The 25,992-nt window shown below is 38.8% G+C and overlaps 1 protein-coding gene and 1 long non-coding RNA gene across 2 annotated transcripts; both read left to right on the top strand.

Annotated features, from left to right (window-relative positions):
- Positions 1 to 306: 306 nt before the first annotated feature.
- LOC140523458 (low molecular weight phosphotyrosine protein phosphatase-like) lies at positions 307 to 5,655 on the top strand. Its single transcript, XM_072638324.1, has 2 exons — positions 307 to 318; positions 5,196 to 5,655. The coding sequence occupies exons 1-2, from the start codon at positions 307 to 309 to the stop codon at positions 5,616 to 5,618; spliced, it is 435 nt and encodes a 144-aa protein (XP_072494425.1). The 3' UTR covers positions 5,619 to 5,655.
- A 3,818-nt stretch (positions 5,656 to 9,473) lies between these two features.
- LOC140504993 (uncharacterized) lies at positions 9,474 to 19,373 on the top strand. Its single transcript, XR_011967306.1, has 3 exons — positions 9,474 to 9,760; positions 18,012 to 18,270; positions 18,974 to 19,373. It is a non-coding gene; the product is annotated as an uncharacterized lncRNA (long non-coding RNA).
- Positions 19,374 to 25,992: the final 6,619 nt, after the last annotated feature.

Raw genomic sequence — 25,992 nt, 5'->3', positions numbered from 1 at the left:
CTTGTCCCTGCTCTTAATTTTCCTACTTTAATCAATAACACCTTTCTTCCAGGTATCTAAGCTGGAAAACTTAGAGTCATCTGACTCTTCCCTCTCCCTCCCTCACTATATCAAATTAGTTGCCAAATTCTGTTATTTCTACTACCACAAGATCTCTGGCACTTGACCCCTCTCCATTTCCTCATGATCTCAGTTTCCTTTGAGGGTTTCTGAGGTCCTTTCCAACTTTAAATCTTATGATTCTATAGCAGCTCCTTTTGTATTGGCAAAGAATTGGAAATTGAAGGGATGGACATCAGTTGGAGAATGGCTGAAGAAGTTGTATATGATTGTGATGGAATATTACTGTGCTGTAAGAAATGTTGAAACAAGAAACGATAAGCAGTATGCTCTCAGGAAAACCTGGAAAGATTTACATGAACTGATGCAGAGGGAAGTGAGCAGAACCAGTAATAGCAACATTGTATGATGAAGAACTTTGAATGACTTAGCTATTCTCAGCGATATAATGATCAGTACAAACCCAAAGGACTCATGATGAAAAATGCTATCCACCTCCAGAGAAAGAACTGGTGGAGTCTGAATACAGATTGAAACATACTATATTTCACTTTTTTTGGTTCAAGTTTTCATTCACAGAGCAACTAATATGGAAATATGTTTTACGTGATTGCACATGTATAACCAATGTCAGATTGCTTGTCATCTCAGGGACAGGGAAGTAGAGGGAGGGAGGGAGAAAATTTGGAAGTCAAAATTTAAAAAAAATGTTGAAAATTGTTTTTACACATGATTTGGGGGATAAAATATTATTCAAAAATAAATCTCATGATTCTGTACTCTACACTCCCACAGTCGCCACTCAAGCTTTCATCCCATTGTAATAGCCCTCTCCCTGGCCTTCAGTCTCTTCCTTCAATCTCAATTTCTACACTGCTGCTAAATCTTCCTATGGAAGTTTCTCTCTCACTACATCACTCTCCCACTCAAAAATATTAAGTAGCTCTCTATTACCTGTTGAATAAAATACAAATTCTTGAGCCTCGCATTCAAAATCTTCACTGATCTACCCCAACCTCTACTACCTTTCTCCTATGTACACACTCTTCATCTCAAAATAAACTGGACTTGCTAGCTGTCCCTTAATCTCATCTTCTCTGCTCTTATTTGGGCTTCTAATCCTTCCCTCCATGCCTAGAGCACCCTTCATTCTCTTCTCTACCTGTAAAAATTTTTTTCTTTCTTTAAGAAATCCAAGCAGAAAGTGAGGTTTATCTTTAAGTTTCCTTATAATACTTTGCTAGGATTTCTACTTTGTCCATATCACATAATACTTTATGCCATATGTATCTGAGCATATGTTGTATACCCTATTAAACTATAAGTTCCATGACCAGAGGCTGGTCTTTTATCTTTTTATTTCCACCACCAAACACGTAATAGTTATTTAATAAATGTTTGTTGAATTGAATTGAAATATGAAGAAAATATGTTCTGTTTCTCAAATGATAAATGGCCAAAGAATATAAGCAGACAGTTTTCAAAGGAAAAAATCTAAGCTATTAATAGTCACATAAAATAATGATTCAAATCAGTAATGATTAAAGACATGAAAACAAAAGCAACACTAAGAATCCACCTCATACTGATCAGATTGGCAAGGTTGGCAAGAAATGAAAATGACAAATGCTGGAGGGGCTGCAGGAAAACAGGCACATCGATGCCCTGTTGGTGGAGCTATGAACTAATGCAGTCATTTGGAAAGCAGTTTGAAACCAAGCTCAAAAAGTCATTAAACTGTGCAAATATACTCCTTTGACCCAGAAATACCACTACTACCCCTATACTACAAAGAGATTAAAAAAGAGTAAGAGGACACACACACACAAAAAATTTATAGCAGCTCTTTCTGTAGTAGCAAACAACTGAACACTAAGGAAGTTACTCTCATTTAAGGAATGACATAATAATGATATGTGGATGTAATGGAATATTAATCGTTTTCCAAAAGAAATGATGAAAGGGATGATTCCAGTGAAACCTGATCATGGGTAGGATGACCAAATATAATACAGAAAACAATGTGACTTAAATTAATTTATTCAGCATCTTACCAATCAAATACCAAAAGCTTGCTGTATAGAGTGATAAAAAATAACAATGAAAGCCATCTGATGGAATAAAAGGTCAAGAATCCTAAGGGAAATAATGGAAAGAAAAGTGGAAATGATAAGAACCTTGCAGGGCCAAATCTTAAACCATACTATAAAGCAGCAATCATCAGAATGATTTGGTACTCTCTAAAAATGAGAGGTTGATCACTAGAACATATTAAGTACATGAAGTACAGAAATAAATGAATCTAATAGCCTAGTATTTGATAAGCCCAAAGGACACAGGTACTGGGATAAGGACTCATTATTTGACAAAAATTTCCTATAAAACTGGAAAATAGACATTAGACAGAAATTGCATTAAAGGTTAAGTGTGAAGAGGATAAACATTTATTACGTATTCTTGCTGTATGTCAAACACTAGAGTAAGTGCTTTACAAATATTATCTGATTTGATTCTAACAACTCAGTGAAGTAGATGTATTATGATCCTCACTTTGTAGTTGAAAAAACTGAGGCAAAGTGTGACTTGCCCAAGATCACACAGCTAGTAAGTGTCTGAAGCCAAGTCCCAACCAGTAATTTATACCATATATTAAGATAAGCAGCAAATAGATGTGTGAACTAGATATAAAAGAACATATCATAAACAGATTAGAGAAGCAAGGAAGAAATTACCATTAAAATCTCCCTCTTCTCAAATTATCATATGTTACATCCTTCAGTAGAATGTGATTTCTTTGAGAGAGGCAGCCAGGTGGCAGGGTGGGTAGAGCATTGGACTTGGAGTCAGGAAGTCCCAAATTTAAATCTGGCCTCATGCATACTAGCTACGTGACCCTGAGCAAGTCACTTTACCCCCATTTACCTCAGTTGCCACATCTGTAAAATAGGGATAATAATAGCATCCACATCTCAGAGTTGTTGTGAAGGTCAAAGGAGATAATAATGATGTGCCTAGCACTCAGTAAGCACTACGTAAATGCTTGCTATCATATCCCCAATTCCTACCATGGTGCCTTGTATATTGAGGGGGAGAAGAAGTGTAATATGTGATTTCACAGGTATAGTGAATTCCTGATGGGAAAACTCCCCTATTTGCTCTGCAGCTGATAGTTTTAAAAGAGTTGCTAGAGCACTAAGTAGTTAAGTGACTTGTTTAGGGTCACAGAGCCAGTACTTGAATCCAGGCCTTTCTGTCTCTGACACCAGACCTCTATCCAGGACACCATGCTGCCTCTCATACCTTGCACATAATTTTTGTTGCTGTTGAGTCATTTCAGTCATGTCCGACTCTTTGTGACCTCATTTGGGGTTTTGTTGGCAAAGATACCGGAATGGTTTGCCATTTCCTTCTCCAGCTCACTTTACAGATGAGGAAACTGAGGTAAACAGAGTGTAGAGCTAATAACTTGAACTTGGAAAGACAAGTCTTCCTGATTCCAAACCCAAAATCTAATCACTGCGCAACCTAGCTTCCCTTTGCCCATAGTAACTACTTTAAAATTGCTTACTGGGTTGAATTAGATAAAATGAGAATAGATATAAAGTTTGTTATATCTAAAAAATATTACATAAATGCTAGGAAAGGCAAAGAAAATAAAACATTTGATGAGAAAGGTAATATTCTCAACAACAAAAAGGAGGGGATTGTCTCTGACCCTGAACATCTTTATAGATTTATTGAGTCCAACCTCTTAGTTTTACAGATAAGGAAACTGAGACTAAGAGTAATAAGTAATTTGCCCAGCTTCACAGAGCGTTTGAGACAGCTTCCATATCCATGTCTCCCTTTCTCCAAATCAAGCACTTTATCACCCTACACCAGGATGCTCCTTAATATCCAAGAAATGGATTGGTTACCCTTCAAAGAATATCTGTACAAAGTGATTTCAGCTGCTTTGAAAAAGAAGAAAACATCAAGGATAAGATATTTAGAGAAAGGATTTAATGGTATCATAAATGTAAAGTAAGGAGAGATGAAGGAAAAGGTAGAGACACGCTGGTTTTATGCTTTGGGCAAAGGGAAAGAAAGCAAATCATCACTTTGCTTTATGTCTGTCCTGGGACAATCTCCCTATTGCTCTATGTTGTAATTTTCCAAATCTAGCTAGTGAAAGACAACTTTGTATTCGCTGACCTTGCTGTGAATGGAATCTTAGAAATGTCAGTGACTTATAGATATAATGTCATCTTTGTTTTTAGACTTGTTTCCTAGGGAGAAAAAGAGCTTGTAAAACTCTGGTCCTCCCATCCCCCTCCAAGATGTCATTAAACAGCTGTTATTTACTTAGCAATCTAAAATAAATTGTTGCTTATGCCACAAAGGATTATGACTTTGTATTTAGGAGATGCCACAGCAATTTTACAGGATAAACTTGTTGCTTCCTGCTCTGATCAGGAGCCATTAGATTAGAAATCTAACTGCTTTTCTTTTTAAGAGGGGGTTGACCTTTCTCCTTATTTTTTGAAGAAAATTGAAAAAGTCCTCCACAGTTGGACAAACACAGACAAGAATTGTGTTCTTTTCAGACCTGCTTCCTCCCAAAGGCCAAGGTTGCTCTTACTTTTATAGGTTATGTCCCTAACCCCAGGGCTTAGCTTTCGCAGCCCATTCTCAAGACTCTTCTACTCCTCAGCTCTCTGTTCCCAGGAATCCTGTCTGTCCTATATCTTGAGAGTCAATCATGCTTCTGAGGTATGTCTCACTGGTCTCAAGATTTTGTTTTGAATTTGGTTACTCAAGAACAGTCCTGGTAGCCATGTCAGAAGAAGGAAGAGGACTGAATGAGATTGCAAAGATAGAAGATAAAGGAGTGGACAACTGATTGGATATGGGGGGCAGGAGAGAAGTGAAGGATCAAGAACAACATGTTCATTTCTGACCTGGATGACTAGGAAGATGGTGGTACCTTTGACATTAATAGGGAAGTTGGAGGGTTTTGGAGGAAAAGAGGACAAACTCAATTTTATACATGCTAAGTTTAAGATGTCTACCACACATTCAGTTAGATATGTTCAATAAGCAGTTGGAGATGCAAGAATGGAGGTAGAGAGTAGGAAATTTAAAATGGCACAGAGGGAACGAGGTCCATGTTGTTTGTGTGTCTGAGTAATATTTGTCGTTCACCTATAGCCAAAGCAGTTTTTAGGAAATTTGTAGCTGAGCAAAATATTTTAGATAAGTGGAGGATAGACAGTGAAGCAACATCTACATATGAAATAGGAAACTCCCATGATTATCGAGGGCAGACCTGCATGAAGAAACATGGCATTGCCATGAATCATTTTGCCAGGCAGATTACCAAAAAAGATTTCCTGACCTTTGATTATATACTACGTATGGATGAAAGCAATTTGAGAGATTTGAATAGAAAAGTTATTCAAGTTAAAAACTGCAAAGCTAAAATTGAACTTCTTGGAAGCTATGAGCCACAGAAACAACTTATTATTGAAGATTCGTATTATGGAAATGACTCTGACTTTGAAACTGTATATGAATAATGTGTGAGGTACTGCATCATTGCCAAAGGACAATAGTGATTGACATGACTTAAAAATGATGATATCGGTTGATGTGTTATTGAAGAGTAATAATGTACTATATTTGGAGACCATCATCGTTTCTTCAATTTATTTAATGTTTACATATGTTCTAATTTTAAAAGGCAATGAAAATCAGTCAATAATTTTGAAGCAAGAATATTTGATTAAATCAATTATAATTATCAAACTAGCTAGAACTTCCAGTCTATGCCTTAGATTTTTAAAAATGAACTGTATAGTGGAACAAACTAAAATTTGCATGTGAAAATTAAGAAATCTCAATAATACAATCATGTATTTAAAATGTTTGGAAGAGTTTTCTTTGATACAGCTTCATTTATGTCTAATTGGGATCTTTAACAAGTAAAGGAAACATTTACCTTTATGTCCTAGAAGACAATAGAAAATAACTAAGATCACTGTGAAAAATTAAATAAAAATGTATTTTAGTGTTTTAGCAGTCGTTTGATGGCAATAACTTAATGAAGAACAAATATTCCTTCTGTTCATCTTTACCATTTTTAATATTTTAGCTGTCTATTAATATAAATGTGTCCCCTGCCACAGGAGTTTGTAATGTGAATTTTACACAGTTACACTTTACAGTGAGGGACTAAGGGGAAGTTACTTATGTAATTATTCTTTAGGACATGATTAATCTCTTGATCTTTATACAGGGTATCCCAAAAATGTTAATACAATTTTAAATCATTAAAGTTTTTGGGACACTTTGTATATAAGGACTTTGTTTTAAAGAAAAGTCATTTATTTGTCCTTTGACTTCCATTGTCTCCCTCAAATTTTAGGTTAATAACAAATGAAGAATGATATTTTACTTTTTATATCATGTAGACTCTTTTATTTTATCAATTTCAGATAAGTTATTTTGCTTTCAAAATAACCTGAAACTTCAACTATACACAAGCATGGGTAATGAAACAAAGTGAACATTTGGGATCAAAAGAAGCATTAATTATAATAATACAATATGATTAAAATATAGTACCTAGAGAAATTTAGAGTGTCAATAGATTTTCTTTCATTAGATTTTAACAGATTTGTAGGACATGTATAATATCACACTGAAGGAACTGTGATTTTTGATTCATTTGGACACTTCCAAAAAATTTAATTGTTAAAAATTAATTGTTTTAAAAATAAACAGAAATTTGCACAAAAAAAGGAGGTACAAAGAGAGGTAGTGGTGATGGTGATGGTGGTGGTGATGGTGGTGGTGGTGGTGGTGGTTCAATCGTTTCAATTGTATCTGACTCTTTGTGAGTTTTGGAGTTTTCTTTTTTTAAATTAATTTATTTATTTTAAGTTTTCAGCATTCATTTCCACAAAATTCCGAGTTCCAAATTTTCTCCCCATCTCTCCCCTCCCCCCACCCCAAAACATCAAGCATTCTAATTACCTGTACCACCAATCTGCCCTCCTTTCTAACATCCCTCCCTTCTCTTATCCCCATCTTCTCTTTTGTCCTGTAGGGCAAGATAAATTTCTATACCCTATTACCTGTATTTCTTATTTCCCAGTTGTATGCAAAAACAATACTCAGCAGATGTTTCCAACACTTTGAGTTTCAACTTCTCTTCCTTTCTCCCTCCCCACCCATCCCCATTGGGAAAGCAAGCAATTCAATATAATCCACATCTGTGTAGTTTTTCAAATGACTTCCATAATAGTTGTGTTGTGTAAGACTACCTATATTTCCCTCCATTATATCCTGCCCCCCATTTCTTCTATTCTCTCTTTTGACCTTGTCCCTCCCCAAGAGTGTTGACTTCTAATTGTTCCTTCCTCCCATTGCATTCCCTTCCATCATCCCCCCCACCCTGCTTATCCCCTTCTCCCTCACTTTCCTGTATTGTAAGATATGTTTTCATACCAAAATGAGTATGTAATTTATTCCTTCCTTGAGTCAAATATGATGAGAGCAAGCTTCATGTTTTCTCTCTCACCTCCCCCCTTTTTCTCTCCATTGAAAAGTCATTTTCTTGCCTCTTTTATGAGATAATTTACCCCATTCCATCTCTCCCTTTCTCCTCCCAATATATTCCTCTTTCACCCCTTAATTTCATTTTTTTGGATATGATCCCATCCTATTCAACTCACCCTGTGCTCTCTTGTCTCTCTCCGTGTGTGCATGTGCGTGTGTGTGTGTGTGTGTGTGTGTGTGTGTGTGTGTATAATCCCACCAACTACCCAGATATTGAAAAGTTTCAAGAGTTACAAATATTGTCTTTTCAGGCAGGAATGTAAACAGTTCAATTTTAGTAAGTCCCTTATGATTTCTCTTTGCTGTTTACCTTTTCATGTTTCTCTTGATTCTTGTGTTTGAAAGTCAAATTTTCTTTTCAGCTCTGGTCTTTTCATCAAGAATGCTTGAAAGTCCTCTATTTCATTGAAAGACCATTTTTTCCCCTGAAGTATTATACTCAGTTTTGCTGGGTAGGTGATTCTTGATTTTAGTCCTAGTTCCTTTGACTTCTAGAATATCATATTCCACACCCTTCAATCCCTTAATATAGAAGCTGCTAGATCTTGTGTTATCCTGATTGTATTTCCACAATTGCTTCTTTCTGACTGCTTGCAATATTTTCTCCTTGACCAGGGAACTCTGGAATTTGGCCACAATGTTCCTAGGAATTTCTCTTTTTGGATCTCTTTCAGGAGGTGATCAGTGGATTCTTTCAATATTTATTTTGCCCCCTGGTTCTAGAATATCAGGGCAGTTTTCCTTGAAAATTTCATGAAAGATGATGTGTAGGCTCTTTTTTTTGTCATGGCTTTCAGGTAGTCCCACAATTTTTAAATTGTCTCTCCTGGATCTGTTTTCCAGGTCAGTTATTTTTCCAATGAGATATTTCATGTTATCTTCCATTTTTTCATTCTTTTGGTTTTGTTTTGTGATTTCTTGGCTTCTCATAAAGTCATTAGCCTCCATGTGTTCCATTCTAATTTTGAAAGAACTCTTTTCTTCAGTGAGCTTTTGAACCTCCTTTTCCATTTGGCTAATTCTGCTTTTTAAAGCATTCTTCTCCTCATTGACTTTTTGAACCTCTTTTGCCAATTGAGTTAGCCTATTATTAAAGGTGTTATTTTCTTCAGCATTTTTGGGGTCTCCTTTGGCAAGTTGTTGACTCACTTTTCATGATTTTCTTGCATCTGTCTCATTTCTCTTCCCAATTTTTCTTCCACCTCTCTTACTTGACTTTCAAAATCCTTTTTGAGCTCTTCCATCACCTGAGATCATTGAATATTTATTTTGGATGCTTAGGATACAGAAGCCTTGACTTTTATGTCTTTCCCTGATGGTAAGCATTGTTCTTCCTCATCAGAAAGGATGGGAGAAGATATCTGTTCACCAAGAAAGTAGCCTTCTATAGTCTTATTTTTTTTCCCTTTTTTGGACATTTTCCCAACCGGTTACTTGATTTTGGGGTCCTTTGTCAAGAGTAGGGTCTACTATGGGGATCTGTAAGATCTCAGTTCCTCCAAGGTGGCACAGTCAAGCATGTACACTGGTCTAGGAGCAACATGAAACTTTTGTGCCCAGAATCTGTGAGTAATAGAGTTTCTTCTCCACAGCCACCTGGCCTCCAATTCTACCAAGCCAGCACTGGGGGCTAAGATTCAGATAAGCTGCTCAATTCCCCCAGGAGCATTAGGTGGGGGCAGAGCTGCTACACAGGGCTGAGGTATGGATCAGCTGCTCAGTTCCCCCAGGGGTTTTATGATCCAACAATGGATGTGGGCTGCTGTGGGAGCTGCTGCCCTCCTGAGGCCAGAGCTATGGGAAGATCCTGCTCCCTTCTTGGTCAGCTGAAAAAACAGTCTCACTGACCTTTGGTGTCTGTGGTTTGAGGGATCTGCAAACAGCCACTACTGCTGCTGGGGATTCTGCCCCAGAGGCCTGCTCTGGTCCTCCTCCTGGCCTGTGTGGGCGGCTATGGCTGGGCTGGGCTCTGCTCCAAGTCCAGCATGACAGACCTTTCTGGTCGTCCTTTCTGGTCACCCTGGGCTGAAAATCTCCTCTACTCCATTGTTCTGTGGCTTCTGGTACTCTAGAATTTGTTGAGAGTCTTTCTTCACAGGTATTTTATGGGCTGTGGGGGAAGAGCTAGTGTATGTGCATCTTTCTACTCCACCATCTTGGCTCCGCCCCAAGTTTTGGAGTTTTCTTGGCAAAGATCATGGAGTGGCTTGCCATTTACTTCTCCAGCTTATTTTACAGATGAGGAAACTGAGGCAAAGTTAAATGACTTACCTAGGGTCACAGAGCTGGTCAATGCTTGAGTTCAGATTTGAACTCAGAAAAATGAGTGTTCCTGACTCTGGACCTAGTGCTCTATCCACTGCACCATTTGGATAAATAGACCTGAGAATTATCTGCATAGGGATGATCATTGAATCAATGGTCACTTTGGAGATTACTAAGCAAAATAGTACAGCTAAAAAAAAGAAGAGGGTACAGGGTAGATACTCATGGCTCTCAGGCATGACCTAAATGAAGATCCAGCAAAGGAGAGTAAGGAGGAGCCAGCAACAGGAGTCTGTGTCCTTAGAAAGTAATGTCACAAAAACCTAGAAAGGAGAATATCAAGAAGAAACAAGTGATCAACAGTATCAAAAGTTAACACAGACATCAAGAAAAGTGAATAGCATGCAGGATAGCAATACTGAGTCACAGAGTTTGTGAAGAGTAGTGAAGTATATGAAGACTGGAACAGTAGGAAGGGTGGTGGCAGCAGCCTTTGGAGTAACACCAAAGACAACAAAAGAGGAAAATCATAGGAATAGAATGATTCAAATAGGATTTAGTTGTTAGTTTTGGCCCTAAGGTGCGATTCTGGGAACCTTAGAGAATTTACCCTATTCATCGTATACATGAAGAAACTGACACTATGTCACTTACCCAAATTCAAACAGATAGCAAGATGGCCAAAGTAGGATTCAAATGAGATAATGTTTGTTAAATACTTACACAGTGCCTGACACGTAGTAGGTGCTTCATAAATTCTTGTTCCCTCCTTCTTCAAATCCAGCCTCCCTGATTTCATTGCCCCTCCCATACCAACTCTTCTCCCATGGATACATTGAAAGAGAAAGGACTCCAGAAAGAAAGGGTATTTTAAGGCAGGACCAACACAGAGTTTTCAGAGTCTAGAGTGACTTCTCCCCTTCCTTCTGACTCTTCCACCCTCTACTAGTACCATATGTTTCAGGGAGAACTGGAAAGATAATTGCCTGTCTGTGGCCAGCAAATGATAAAGGCTCTGCTCTTAAAATAGATGTATAGGCACTTCTTTGATCTTTTGATGGCAACAGTTAGTGCCCTATTCTTTCCCTGACCACTTAAGAAAATAATTTCTTTTTTTTTTAAATAATTTCTTCTTACTCTGAACCAACTCCTACTGTATACTCATTGGTTGTGCCACTCATGGGATACTTAGCATATGCAGAATTGTATTATGTGACCATGGACTCACTTGTGTATAAGCTTTTCAAGGGTAGAGAGAGTGGCCTCAAGCATTCTTTGTTCTTACCCACCTCTTCTTGTGAAAGCCTCCTAATTGGACTCCTTTTTTCATCTGTCTCTTCTCCAACTCATCTTCCATATAGTTGCCAAAGAGCTATCTCTAAAGCTCGGCTCTAATCATGTCACTCTCCTGCTCTATAAATTTCAGTGGCTCCCTATCAATCCCAGGATCAATTACAAACATCTCTGGTGCTGAAAGCCCTCACGCCCTGCTCCAAACCATCTCTCCAGGCTTATTACACAGTACTTCTAAGCATGCACTCCACAGTCTGCCCAAAATGACCTTCTTGCTATACCTGACAAATGACAATCCATCTTGAATCTCCACCTTTGTCCTGACTTTATCTCATACCTGGAATGCATTCTCTCCTCATTTCTACCTCTTAGAACCTCTAGTTTCCTTTGAAGTTAAACTTATGCACCTGTCCCTACACAAAACCATCCCTGACCTTCCTCTCTGCTACCAGTGCCTCCCCAATCCAATCGTCAAAAAAATCACCTCATATTTATTGCCTTGAATCATGTTGCTTGACTAGGAAATTTTAGTTTTATAGTGGTCTCTCCCCTTACCTTTTTTATTTTGAATTTTTATTAATTTTTTGCATGCATATATATGTATACACATATATGTATGGGTACATACATATATGCTGTCTTTCCCTATAGAATGTAAACTCATTGAGGAGGTATAGATTGTTTTCACTTTTTCACTTATCCTCAGCACCTAGTTCAGCAACTGGCATAATATAATGGATAGAATGCTGGACTTAGTCAGAAAGACCTGAGTTCAAATTCTATTAGCAGTGTGACTTGGGAAAGTCACTTAACTTTTATGTGCCTCAGGTCACTCCTGTGTAAGATGAAGAGTTGGAACTCTATGGCCTCTAAATTCCATTCCAGTTCTGAACCTATGATCCTATGATATAGTAAGTGCTTTAATAAATGTTTGTGGATTGATTGATTGATTATATACCCCTTAACATCTATAGAAGACACTCAAGAGATATTTGTTGATTGATTATTGATTGATATTAGAAGACCTGAGCTATAGTTCCAGTTCTACTACTAAGAATTCATGTACTCTTGGTCAAGCCTCTACAGGCCTTAGAATGCCAGTCTTCTCATTCTCTCAAACAAGGGAATTGCATTACATGGTATCTTAGGACCCTTCCAACTGACATTCTGTGGTTCTGTGTAGGGATATAATGGTAAATGTTAAACAACTGACTCTCAGGGGTGGGGAATGTATGCACAACTCACCTTTAAATTTTATCTGCATTATTCACATTTACTCCATCACTTTCTTAAGTCTAGATATTTTAAAAAATCAAGCCCTAATTTGTAGAGTCCATCAATTTCCAAGGTGTAAGTGTTCACAACGAAAATTTAAAAATCAACTCCTAAAAACTAGTTTGAACTGGCTCCAGAGCATTCCTGGTTCTATGATTCTACATTCTAATTTAATAGGCAGCCCCGGACGATGGGTCTTTCCACTTAATCATCAGAAAGACATTAGTTGCTAGGTATGGTGGTGCAGTCCTATAATCTCTGACCCCAGGAAGGCTGGTTAATAACTTGAGTTCAGGAGTTCTGAGCTGTAGGAAGGTGAAAGTCAATCCAGTTTCCAAACTAAGACTATCACCAACATGGTAAGTCTCTGAGGGTGGGGAGCCACCAGGCTAGTTAAAGAGAAGAGAACCAGTTCATGTCAGAGAAGTAACAAGTCAAAACGTGAAAGTCTGTCACCAGTGGGAATGGGCCTGTGAATAGCCACTCTATTTCCAGTCTGGATGAGATAGGGAGACACAGTCTCAAAATAGAGAGGGTGAGAAAAAGAGGAAGAAGAGGAGGAGAGAACAAGAAATAGGAGGAGGAAGAGGGAAGGAGGAGGAGAGAGGGAGGGGTAGACAACAAGAGGGGAGGGAGACAAAGACAGAGACAGACAGACAGACAGACAGACAGAAAGAAGCAGCTGTTCAATGACAAGCCAGGAAAGTGACAAAATTCAGGGCTAACTGCTCTGACATTTCCTCCAAAGCAGCTGGAGAGCCCCCAATGAATGAGGGAAAATGACAAGATTCAAAGATAGCAAAGCATGAATGAGCCGTGAATGTTTTTCCTAGAATCACATGTAGACGACAGCAGTTAATTAAGGATCAGGGAGCTAGAAACTGTAAATGATTAGCCCCAACTAGGGGACTATTCCAAGACCACACAAATGGTAGATGACAGAGGGAGATGCAACAAACAGGGGTGTTTGGCCTGTAGACTTGAAGTGTCTGTCAGGAAGTAAATGGTATATTCCTGTTGAAGTATTTCAAGGGCTGTCCCATAGAAGAGGGACAAATGAGTTTTGTTCTGTGTGACCCCAGAGGAAAGAAACAGGATCAATAGGTGGAAGTCTCAAAGATGCAAATTTAGACTTCCTATCAGGAAGGAAAAAAAACCTTCCTAACAGTTACAACCAAGCTGCCCTGAAAGATTTTGTGTTCTCCTTCATTGGAGGTCTTTAAGCAGAGATTGGATATGCATGTCAAGTATATTATAGTAGAAATCAGCCTCAGTTTACTCATCTGTAAAATGGGAATAATAATAGCACCTATCTCATACTGTTGTGAGAATCAAAGATAATATGCGTAATATAATATGCATAATATTGAGATAATATACATAAAGCATTTTGGCACCCTTAAAGTGATATATAAATACTAGCTATTATTATCTCTACCCATCAGATTTATTATCTTCCTTCAAGACTCAGTTAAATTGGAGTGAACTTGGAAGTGATGATCTTAAGTCCATAGATCTAAAGCTGGAAAGAATTTCAGAAGCCATAGAATCAAATTCCCTCATTTTACAGATGAGTAAACTGAGGCACGAAAAGGTTAAGTATCTTTCCCATGAGTCTCACAGCTAGCAAATATCTGAGATGAGAAACTCAGGTCTTCCTAACTCCTAGTAGATAGTTTCCTATCTACTATTCCTCTATGTTATGCTGACACCCATTCCTCTTAGAGGATTCAAATGACAAAGATCCTGAAGGAATTATTTTGGAGTATAGTTACTAGTAAGTCAATCTTCCTCCATGCTCTTATAGAAAAAGAGAAGCCTCCAATCCTGAAGGCCTTAACAGACCAAAGAAATATAAAGTGCTCTTATAGCTAAAGTCAAGATTCTATGATTTCTAGAATTGGAGTCCCAAAGAAGAGATTTACATGCCAAAGAAAATGAGAGATGTGTGTAAATTATTTGCATTTTTCAGAAGAGGAACAAGATATGGAGATGAAGGAGAATCGATTACCACTTAAGGAATAGGATAGGCAAAAGAATCTTTGAATCTTCCTTGTCTCTTATCCTCCTCCCCACATATATACACATTCAGTCAGTTGCCAAATCTTATCAGTTATACCTCCAAAAATTTTTTCCTATCTACATTTTCTTGTCTATTCAAAGAGCCACTATGGTAGTTTCATCTTTCATTGCCTTTCACCTGAACTGACTGATAATAGCATAATCAGTCTCCCTGATTCGTTTCATCCATTTCATCCTTTACATAATTTCCAAATAAATCTTCTTCATCTTGCCATGTCAGTCTCCAGCTCAAAGAAAAAAATGGTAAGTGACTCAATTTAATTCAATTCAAACAAAAAGCCATTTATTAAACACCATGGACAGTCTACCAGCACCGTGCCAAGAAACTGAATTGCTTCCATTTGAACTGTTTTAGGAAGATTCTGAGGATTACCTGGCAGGATTAGGTATGAGACACTGAGGTCCTTGCTCGAGCTGAACTGCCAAGCACTCAAACTATGCTTCAGAGAGCACAACTTTGATGGACTGGCCATGTTGTTTGAATGCAATATGTAAGCTTGCCAAAAAGACTATTTTATGGAGAACTCGCATGAGGCAAGTGATCACATGGTGGTCAGAAGAAGCGATACAAGGACATTCTCAAGGCCTCTCTCAAGAGCTTTGGATTTGACTGTGCAACATGGGAGTCACTGGCACAGGACTGCTCAACATGGCTTGCCCACATCAGAAAAGGTTCTGTGCTCCATGAGCAAAGCAGAACTGAGCACAAAGGAAATGAAGGATGCACAAATTTGGAGTAACCACCCCAAATATTCACATGGACTATCTGTGTCCAATCTGTGGTAGAGCATTCTGAGCTAGTATTGGTCTGATCAGCCACAGTTGGACACACTGAAATTTCATTCTATCATGATGATGTCACTTTGGTCCTTTTCAAGAACGCAGGACAACAATCAACCAACCAACTGTAAGCCAGACACTATGGATACAAATATAAAAAATTAAAACCATTCTAACCTTTAAGAAACTGACGTTCTACTGGGGAAGGAAAAGGCCATATACGCAAATAAATAGAAAATATATACAAAGTAGTTGAAGTGGAAGGAAAGAGAAAGAACCAACAATTTGGAGGGATCAGGGAAGGTCTTATACTGGATGCAAGGCTCAAGCTGAGACTTCAATTAGCATAGGAATTCTAAGAGGTAGAAGTGAGGAGAACAATTCAAGTGGTCACTTGTATAAAGGCAAGGAGACAGGAAATAGGATACAGTGTATGAGAAACAGAGCAAGTTGGCCAGTTTGGTCATAATATCAAGTGTGCTGGGGAGGCAAGGGCAGCTAGGAGGTGTTGTGTATAGAGAGCTGGGCCTCAGACACTTACTAGCCATATGATCCTGGGCAAGTCACTTAACCCTGTTTGCCTCAGTTTCCACATCTGTAAAATTACCTGGAGAAGGAAATAGTGAAACCACTCCAGTATCTTTGCCAAAAAACCCCAAATGGGGTCACAAAGAGTTAGACATAACTAAAACTACTGAACAACAACAACAAAGGTGGAAGTAATGTAAAATCAGGAAGGAAGAAGATAAGGATCCAGATATGGTGGACAGCAGAGTCTGCAAAGACATGAAGATATGAGATGAACTATTGTGAACACCAGCGATATCAAACTCAAGTAGAAATAGGGGCCATTAAACCATACAAAAGGCTCCCTGAAGGCCGCAGATTGACTTAATTTTAGAATATAAAATTACCTATATTTTTATTTGTTTTGTTCCATATTTCCCATTTACATTTTAATCTGGTTCTGGTCATACTCTGGAGAGTTGTGGGCCAAATATATTTAACACTTCCAGTAGGCAGGGTGAGTGAGGAAATAAAATTGGAAATCAATTAAGAAAGAGAGGTTGGTGCCAATTTGTGGAAGACTTTAACTAACAAAGGATTTTTTTTTAATCCTGTTTTGTATTTTATCTTACAAGTAATATGGAAGTCACCGAGGTTTTTGAGAAGGAAGCGGACATGACCAGACTGGAGCTTTAGAAATATCAATTTGACAGTTGTGTGGAGGATGGATCAGAAATGGTAGAAATTGGAAGCTAGAAGGTCAATTAGGCTACAACAATAGTAGAAGAATGAGGTGATAATGAGGTAGGACGCTGAGGTGTCGATCATGTGAGTGGAGAGAAGCAGACAAGTGCGAGAGGTAATATGCAGTAGAATCGACAAAATGAAGAACTGAATATCTTCTCTACCTCCCCACTCAAAGCCCTCACTAATCTATCCTCTGCACAGCTGTCAAAGTACAAATCTGATCACGTCACTAAAAAACTGCAGTAACTATTGTCTCTAAGACAGAATACAAAAAAAAACATTTTTTAAATGTTATTTAAAGTCTTTGGTCCCAACCTGTCTTTCCAGATGGATCTCCCATTATATTTCCTCACTCCCTGCATTACAGCCAAATCAGCCACCTTACCATCCCCTTTATACGATGGTTCATCTTTTATCTCTGTGCCTTTGACAGAGGCCACTGTCCATCATATTTGAAATGCTCTTTCTCCTGGCTTCTTCTGATGGATCTTTCCCAATTCGCTCACTCCCAAATTAATTTGTAATTATTCTCTATATATGTTGTATGTGTTTGTCTATGTATGTGTTATTCTCTGTACCACCACCACTAATAAACTGTAACCTATTTTGAAGGCAAAGATTGCTTCATTTTCTTTCTCTCTGTATCCCCAGTGCTCAGTATCTAGTATATTGTGAACATTCAATTCAATCTACATTTATTGATAAAGGGGTTAAAAAGACAAAAAATGAAGCAGACTCTATTCTGAAGGAGGTTACATTCTATCAAGGGATAGAATGCTTACACTTAAAAGTAAACATCAAAGAGATATTAAATAAATTCAAAGTAATTTTAAGGGGCAGTAGGAGGAGTGGAATAAAAAAAGACTTCATGTAAGAGTGCTTGAGCTAGTCTTTGAAGGAGTCCAAGGAGTATTGGCATGGAGAGGATGAATTCCAGGCATGGGAGGATCTACCTGAGCACAAGCATAGAGATAGGAATTGGAATGTTGTGGAAGAGGAGACAAGGAAGCTAGTTTGACTAGAATATATAGCATGTAAAAGGATATAATAATTGTACAAAAATGCCAAAAGATGGGCATTGATGCAGAAGAGTATGTTCCAAGACTGTAGATAAATAACAAAGGATGAGATAATATTGTGGTGCATTCCTTTTTTAAAAATCCCTTCACCAAAAATCTCTTTCTCACAAGACTGAGGAGGCAGTAAAAGACACCAAGGAAATATGGTGGTGAGATCAACAGATGAGCAGATCATGGTTGCTATTTAATTTTCCCATTTATCAAGGATACACTCTATCTAAGGCTAAAGTACTACAAAGCCATGGGAAAGTTGGGGGGCGGGAATAGGGGGATTTTTATAGTAGATAAGTGACCATTTCTTATTTTCTATTCTCCTTACAGTAAATACACAACAATGGCAGCCACCCATATGATAATTTGAACATATTGGCCAAAGAGAAAACAAGAAAGCAAATTGTGACACATTCCCTCTGTCCTCAAGGCACTGAAGCCAAATGGGATTTCAGACATCCCCAAGTCTTCAAATTATCACAGCAGAGGAGCAGAGTGTGATTCTGAAAAGCTGGCAAACCATCTGGGGACTAACTGGTGGCAGTAACAGGAAGGAAGGAAATTAATTCCCCGGGAGTGGAAGCAAATGGTAAGTAGTAGATCAGCTGGTGACCTCCCTTCAAGTAGCTTTCAAGAGAATTTGAAAGGACAGAGTGAGAGTGGAGGAAGGACACAGCAGCCTACAATACCTACGTGCTTCTAAGACGCTGAGACAAAAAGACAGAATGGATTCTATGGAAAGTTCAATTCAATATAGTATACACTATGCCTTTTATGTCTGTGGAGTACTGGGAATATAGTGATGGGTAAAATTCAGATAGAGCTGATGTTCAAAGATCTCAGAGTATGTCTGCAAAGATAAGACATTTTTATGAATGGGATGAGGATTGAACTTGGTATTTTCTTGACGTAAGGCACGCCTAGGTGAGGAAACTCCTCTAGTGCAGGCAACTATGTTATAAGCGTACAAAGTTGCCAAGATAAAGTATAATAGTCATGTATGTGTCCAAGGATGGAGAGATTAATTCTGGCTGAGGGATTTAAAAAGAAATAGAATGAGTGGTGCTTGAGCAGTGCCTTGAAGCACGGGAAGGATTTCAATAGGTGTCAAGCTGAAAAGGAGGTTAGAAGCCATTTAATCCAAATATTCATTTTAAAGATGATGAAATTGAGAACCAAGGAAATTAAGTTCTATGTCTAAAGTCACACAAGTAGCAGGAATTCAAAGCCGGGTGCTTGTACTAACAAAGCAGCATTATTTCTTACATTCTTCTCTCCCCTTTTTCTTTAAGGAATCAAACAACTTTTCACTAAGACAACCTGTGGTACCCCTGAAAGTGGCTTGTCACAGCTATCAAAGGATGGCAATGCAAATTGTGCATACATTATTATAACAATATTACCATGCTGTAAGACACAATGAATATGAAGAATTCAGAGAAACGCGGCCAAACTTACCAGAAGCGAAGCAAGCAGAGACAAGAAAATATATCAACAGTGAAGGCAGCAACAGTGGAACAGGAAAAACAGCAACCACAAAGCAATCGAAAATTACAAGAATAAGCATGGCCCCAAGCAGAGATATGAGATGACGCCTCCCCTCTGCACACCCCCCAACTCCTCTGCAGAGGCGGAGGGTCCACAGATATAGGATATTGCAGATAATGTCAGATTTGTTTATAAACTCATCATTTTGTTGGACTTTTTTCTCTTTCTCCTTTTATTTTTTTTTCTTAAAAAATTCTTTGTTATAGAAGATGAGACTCTATATGGAAGGATATAAAGAGAAATCGAGGTAATATAAAAACAAAATATATCCAAATCTATTTTTAAAAAATCATTGTGGCTTCTCTTTGCACCTGAGGAGTCATTATGATGGAAAGATGGGCACTGTTTTAAAATTAAAAAAAAAAGCAGCTGCCTTGTGTCTTAGCCACCTCTGGCCTTTCACAGATGGAAAGTGGTCTGGATGGAGCACGATGTCGTTTTAACACGTCCCAGACCCCTCTCCAGGCCTGCGTTCAAGTCAGTATACTTGCTCCTTCAGCAGCCCAGGGCAGAGCTGACTTCTCATAGCCTATGTTTGTCTGGAAAAGACTAGATAATTTTTCTAGTGCCCACTGGGAAAGTTGCCCACAGCTGCCCAAAGCAATCCCAAACCTTTGTCCACCAGGGTTGCCTTAATTAGGTGACTGTTTAATTGACACTCCTCACTTTCTTCTCCTCTCAGGGGTTGAACAGAAAGGCTAATGGGGGGGGGGGGGGGGGAGAAGTGCTGATAACACTTTTCTAAATCTCTTTCCTTCCAGCTGAGACATAAAGTAAAGCAGATCCTGCTTCCTTTTCATCTGTCCAGAAGCAGGGTGTTTCTCATTTCCTTTCTTAGTCTTTTACTGCCGTTCTCCTGAAAGCATTTTCTTGTCAAATAAATTGCATCCTTCCCTCTTAATTAGACTCTTTCTGCTTCTCCATGCCTGTCTCTTAAGGACCATTTATGTACTGTTGCCTGAGAGTACATGGTACCCTCTGTGCCCACCAAAGCCCTTTCCCCCTGATTTAGGACACTGATGGTTGGTCTGAAACACCAAGGAGGAAGTGAGAAAGGCATTTAAGAGCTATATCCCATGGAGTGGTTTTTACTACAAGGGACCATCTTCTCACCCTATAAATTGGCGAAGGGGAAGCAAGCCTTTAACTAGGGGAAATTCCTTGTTTTCTGTCTTCTCTGTGCATGTATAGAATGATTGTGGGTTTGTATTTTAACAAGAAAACAATGTTCTCCCTTCATCCCAGCCGTGTTGTAATGGCTCTTAGGAGGATTGTGGTGTGAACTAAAATGTTGTGCCACTTTCCTGCCCTAGACAGCCCTCCCACATATTCATACTGAGTTTGGAGTATAGTATTCCCACTGGATGCCTAAGTCACTCTTGGAAGCAGATGCCCATTTGAATTGTCAGTTTTTATTGAATTTCCAAGTGCAATATTCCTCTTACCCATTCGCAGTGGGTTGTTCATTCCCCAAGGCTCAATTCTTGGCCCTCTTCTCTTCTGTCTCTCTCTATGTTCTTTCCCACCATGAACAGTTAGTGTCTCAGGGCTTAATTCATCACACCTACACTGATGACTCTCAGAGAGAGATCCTAGGTTTCTCTCTCACTCATTGTCCATTCTTATATCTGCAAATGGCTATATAACTTCACTTGGATATCTTTCTATTGAGTTTTTTAATGATGGGGAAGTGGAGAATTAAGGGAGATGGCAATGGGAAAGGTGAAAAGAGAAAGAGACAGGAGGAAGGGGAAGGGGAAGAAAAATAAGGAAACATTTTTTTCAATTCACAGAGGAAAATTGAGTTTCAAAAGGAAATATGTCTAAGTGGGACAGTTTTGAAACTAACATGTTAACTTTACTATGAACTTTAAAAGGTAAAGTATACATAATGGATACTTATGAGTTTAAATATAACTTGCTTTTTTGTTTTTTTAATATGGAAATACTCATTTTTTTAAGCATTTATCAAGTTCAAAATATTTTTTCAATTACTCATGTCAAAAATAGGACATCTCTTACCCCCCCAAAAAACCAATTTCACTGGTTCTTTTGGTTCTGTCAGTGATACCAAGTTTTTTCCATTTTGTCAAGCTCAAAAATCATAATTTTGTAATCTCATCCATCTTTTATAACTTATAGCTAGCCAGTGAGAAGCAATATGGTGTAATACATACAGAACCAGGTCCTAAGACTTTGGTTCAAATCACTTCTTGTACACACTGGCTGTGTGGCTCTAAGCAAGTCACTTAACCTCTAAGTGTTCCCAGACAATTTTGTAAAACTAAATCACAGAGAGGGTATTGAGCTACCTGGGCAGCTAGGTGGCACAGTGGATAGAGTGCCAAGCCTAGAGTCAAGAAGATTCATCTTCTTGAGTTCAAATCTGGCCTTAGATTCTTACTAGCTATGTGATCCTGGGCAAGTCACTTAACCATGTTTGCCTCAGTTTCCTCATCTGTAAAAATGAACTGGAGAAGGAAATGGCCAACTACTCCAGTATCTCTGCCAAGAAAACTCCAAATGGGGTCATGAAGAATCAGAAATCGTGGAAACAAAATGACAACATTGATCTACATTGGAAGAGGGAGTTTTCGTCATTGGGAGGTTCCTATACAGTGATTATCACATGTCCAATTTTTTTTTTTAAATCAGGCTTGCAAGTAAATCCTGTTGATTCTTCCAACTACTTTCCTCTCCCATCTCACTGCCTTACAACACTATTGTGATCAGCAAAACTTCAGCCCCAAGACCTAAGGTTGTAGTGAAGTTGAGTGTCCCCAACTGACTAGGCACCAAGAGGAGGACAGTGCCTAGTCACTTGCAGCTAAATGTCCTTCTTCTGCTAATTCTGGGGGCATGTGTGTGTGTGTTCGTCCTTCATTGCCAAAGAGGACCATGTCATCAGAGAAATGATGACATGACTTGCACTTGATTTTGTTTTGACTGAGGGAGGGCTGTGCAGGTCACCAACCTTACTTCTCCTCCAGAGCCATCTGAATCCAGTGACCAGATATTCATCAGGATGACTGGAGATGACCCAGGATGAAGCAATTGGGGTTAAGTGACTTGCCCAAGGTCACACAGCTAGCGAGTGTCGTGTCTGAGGTGAAATTTGAACTCAGGTCCTCCTGACTCCTGCACTGGTGCTCTATCCACTGCACCACCTAGCTGCCCCTGGGGGCATGCAGGAGCGCAACAAAGGGTATTTAAGAAAGAAGGCTTATTAACCAGTCTCAGTACCTTAATTACACTGCTTCATAGTTAGGTCTTTTGATTATGTGATTGGTTCAGAGTGAGAGTAAGCTCTGAATGAGTCTCTAGGACACTGAGAGAGGTATTAGCTGAGTTTCCCTAGGAAAAGCATCTCTAGTACTGCTATGTCTTTGTGTATCCCCCCTGCATTCTGAACGGTGGAAAAGCAGCAAAGGTAAGCAACCAGGGAAGCAGCCAGTGTGTTTATGGAAAGAAATCTATTGCCTTACAGCATCACTTCAAACCATTCCTGCATGGTAAGAGTTCAGTATCTAAAGGCTGTGATGAGGTTTTCCAGAAACAGCTTTTGTGTGAACTTCTGACACAACATTAGTTCTGAGACTCTATCCCATTACCTTAAAGCGGCTCTGAAAGAATCAAGTCTTAAACGTTCTGCATGAAAAATTGTCCTTTCTTTTCCTGCACTCTGTAGGTCCTGGTCTAAGTAGTCCACAGACTTACAGAGCAAGTTTAAGAACAGCACCCTGACCACCAGACTAATATTTCACTTTTTGTCACAGTCAATCCCTCCACGTAACCCACAGTAGATTTCTGCCCATTTTTAAAGGAAAGTGGGAGCAGGCTTTGGTCTTTCTTAGCAGAGGTACAATGGTTTTCACGATGCAATCTTATGTCTTTGCAAAAGACCAGGCACAAGTGACCTTTGAATTAGGAGGTGCCATTCTAGAAGTCCACTGAAGAGCTATCTGCAACTTGTGACAGGGTTGCTGACTATTTTGGGGTGCTGTCATCCAAATCAGATGGCAATTCTAGCTGTTAGGGGAGGAGGAAGGAGGAAAGATGCTCATTGCTAACTTCTCTTAATGAGTTCTGACAGCTGAGAGACACTGTAGGCTGGAAAGAAGCAATATGGATTGTACTTGGTGAGGAAGTGGAAAGTCTGCTGGACACAGAGTCAGGAGAGAGAGAAGGATCAAATTCTGTCTCTGACACTTACTAATTGCATGACCATAAGCAACTTCTCTGAACCTCAGTTTCCTCATCTATAAAATGGGGGTAATTATAACTGTAGTATTCACTTCACAATGTTGTATCAGCATTATATAAATGTGAGCATCTCTTATTAATGTTTCAGAAGGAATTAAGTGCTCATTAGGGTATCTCATGCCTGGAGATTTGGCACCCATGATTGATAGGATTTGGCAACTGAATGACCATCCAGATGAAAGGGAGTTAGACACGGCCAGAAAGAATACGTTGAACCACTGAGACAGCAGGATTGATTCTGAAACCATGTAACTTGGGAAGAATCAGAGACTGCAGTGTACTAAGGAACAGCAGGACTAAGTCTGGGGTAACCCTGATCACCAAGGTCTTTAGCATCAGTGTGTACAAACTCAGAGAGCACTGGGGAAGGCAAGAAAGTTCTACGACTGATCAAGAAAATACCAGCTAGAGACATTATTCTCCCAAGGCATAGCCAGAAGGGTCACCAGGACTGGTGTTTCACTTAACCCAATGATATAAGTACCAAGTAACTGAGACAAAGAGATCCACCAGTGAGTGATAAGGGGCAAAGTCCCAGGGGTGCAGCAAATGCTTTTTTTCCAAATATATTTGGAATATATTTGAGGCAATGTTTTCCTGGGAGCAGCTGGTAGGGTGGACTAGATGAGTTCAAACCCAACTTAATTCTGGGGTCTTGAAAATTATATGATCTGAAGCTTAATAGTAAAATTAGCAATACTACTCTAGAAAACCATCCTAAAGCAAATGATTACAGGTGACCCCTGTGAAAAGGATTATTGTTGCTTTTTAGTTGTTTCAGTCATGTCTGACTCTGTGATCCTATTTGGGGTTTTCTTAACAAAGTTATTGGGATTCTTTGCCATTTCCTTCTCCAGTTCATTTTACAGATGAGCAAATTGAGGCAAGCAGGGTTAAGTGACTTGCCCAGGATCACATGGCTAGTAAATGTCTGAGGCCAGATTTGAACTAAGAAAAAGGAGTCTTCCTGACTCTAGGTCTGGTGCCATATCCATGGTACCACCTAACTATTTCATAAATGTTTATTACCCGGAAAAACTTATATGAACCGATGCTGAGTGAAATGAGCAGAACCAGGAGAACGTTGTACATGGTAACAGCCACATTCAATGGCTAACTTTGATAGACTTGGCTCTTCTCAGCAATGCACGGACATAAGACAGCTTCACATGACTCAGGATGGACAATGCTGTCCACACCCAGAGAAAGAACTATGGAGTCTGAATGCCAATCAAAGCACACTATCTGCTCTCTCTTTTTTTGTTGTTGTTTTATTTTGTTTTTTCTTTCTCGCGGTTCCTCTCATTGGTTCTAATTCTTCTTTACAACCTGACTAATGTGAAAATATATTTAATAAGAGCCTAAATTAGATTGCATGCCATCTTAGGGACATTGGAGGGGAGGGAGGTAGAGAAAATTTAAAACTCATGTTTATGGAGGTCAATGCTGACAGCTAAAAACTAATTAATTAATTATTTTTTAAAAGAAAAGAAAAAAAATTAATTGTTTATTGACTGCCTGAAGTAGCAAGAAAGGAAGGTGCTGGAGTCAGAAATCTGTGCCTTCTAGCAGTTCAGGACAAAGGATATTGGGATCATTTAGAACTATAAGAAGCTTTACAGGTCATCTAGTCAGGATCATAGATCCTATAGTGAAATAACCTTAAAGACCATGGAATTCAATCGATGGGGAAACCCAGACTGAAGGAGATTAAGTGACTCTTCAAGACTATTTTAGGGACACAAGGTAGTAAGTACCTGAGAAAGGATTTGAACCCTGGTCTTAGAAGTTCAGGAGCACAATGGGTAGAGTACCAGGACTGGAGCCAGGGAGATCAAAGTTCTCAGTCTCAGTCTCAAGACACTTGTATAATCCTGGACAAGTTACTTATTTTGCCTCAGTTTTCTTAGATGTAAAATGGGGATAATAATGGTACTTATCTCCCAGCATTTGAGGGGGGCATCAAATAATTATTGTAAGGTACTTAGCACAGAGCCTGGCGCTTAGTAAGCATTATATAAATGCTAGCTATGATGATCATGATGATGATGTCATGCTGATTCTAAATCCAATGCCTTATCCACTGATCCAAATGCTTCATTCTACAGATGAAAATAACAAGGCCTCAAGCAGATAAGTGGCTTGCTCCAAATCGAATTGGCTATAAATGACAGACAAGATATCCCTGAGTAATCATTGGTACCAAACCAAAGAGATCTGCTTTCACAAAAAAAAAAAATCAAACAGAAAAAAAAGACAAAATGGTGCTGTGGGAAAAGAAATAAATTAAAATCAGGAGAACTGGATTTTAGTCCTAAATCTACAGGTGAAATTAACTGGAGTTAACTTATTCTACTCTACAAATACTTTTAAAATCTCTAATGTATACATAGCACTATTAAGACAATAGGAAACATACCAAGTCTAGATAAGACATAGCCCTTGCCCTCACGCACTTTACAGTCCAATAGAGGCATAAAGGTATAAGTCTAGAGTGACA

Source organism: Notamacropus eugenii, chromosome 1, assembly GCF_028372415.1.
Source record: "Notamacropus eugenii isolate mMacEug1 chromosome 1, mMacEug1.pri_v2, whole genome shotgun sequence".
Taxonomy (NCBI): Eukaryota; Metazoa; Chordata; class Mammalia; order Diprotodontia; family Macropodidae; genus Notamacropus; species Notamacropus eugenii.
This window is presented reverse-complemented; position numbering and strand designations above follow the sequence as displayed.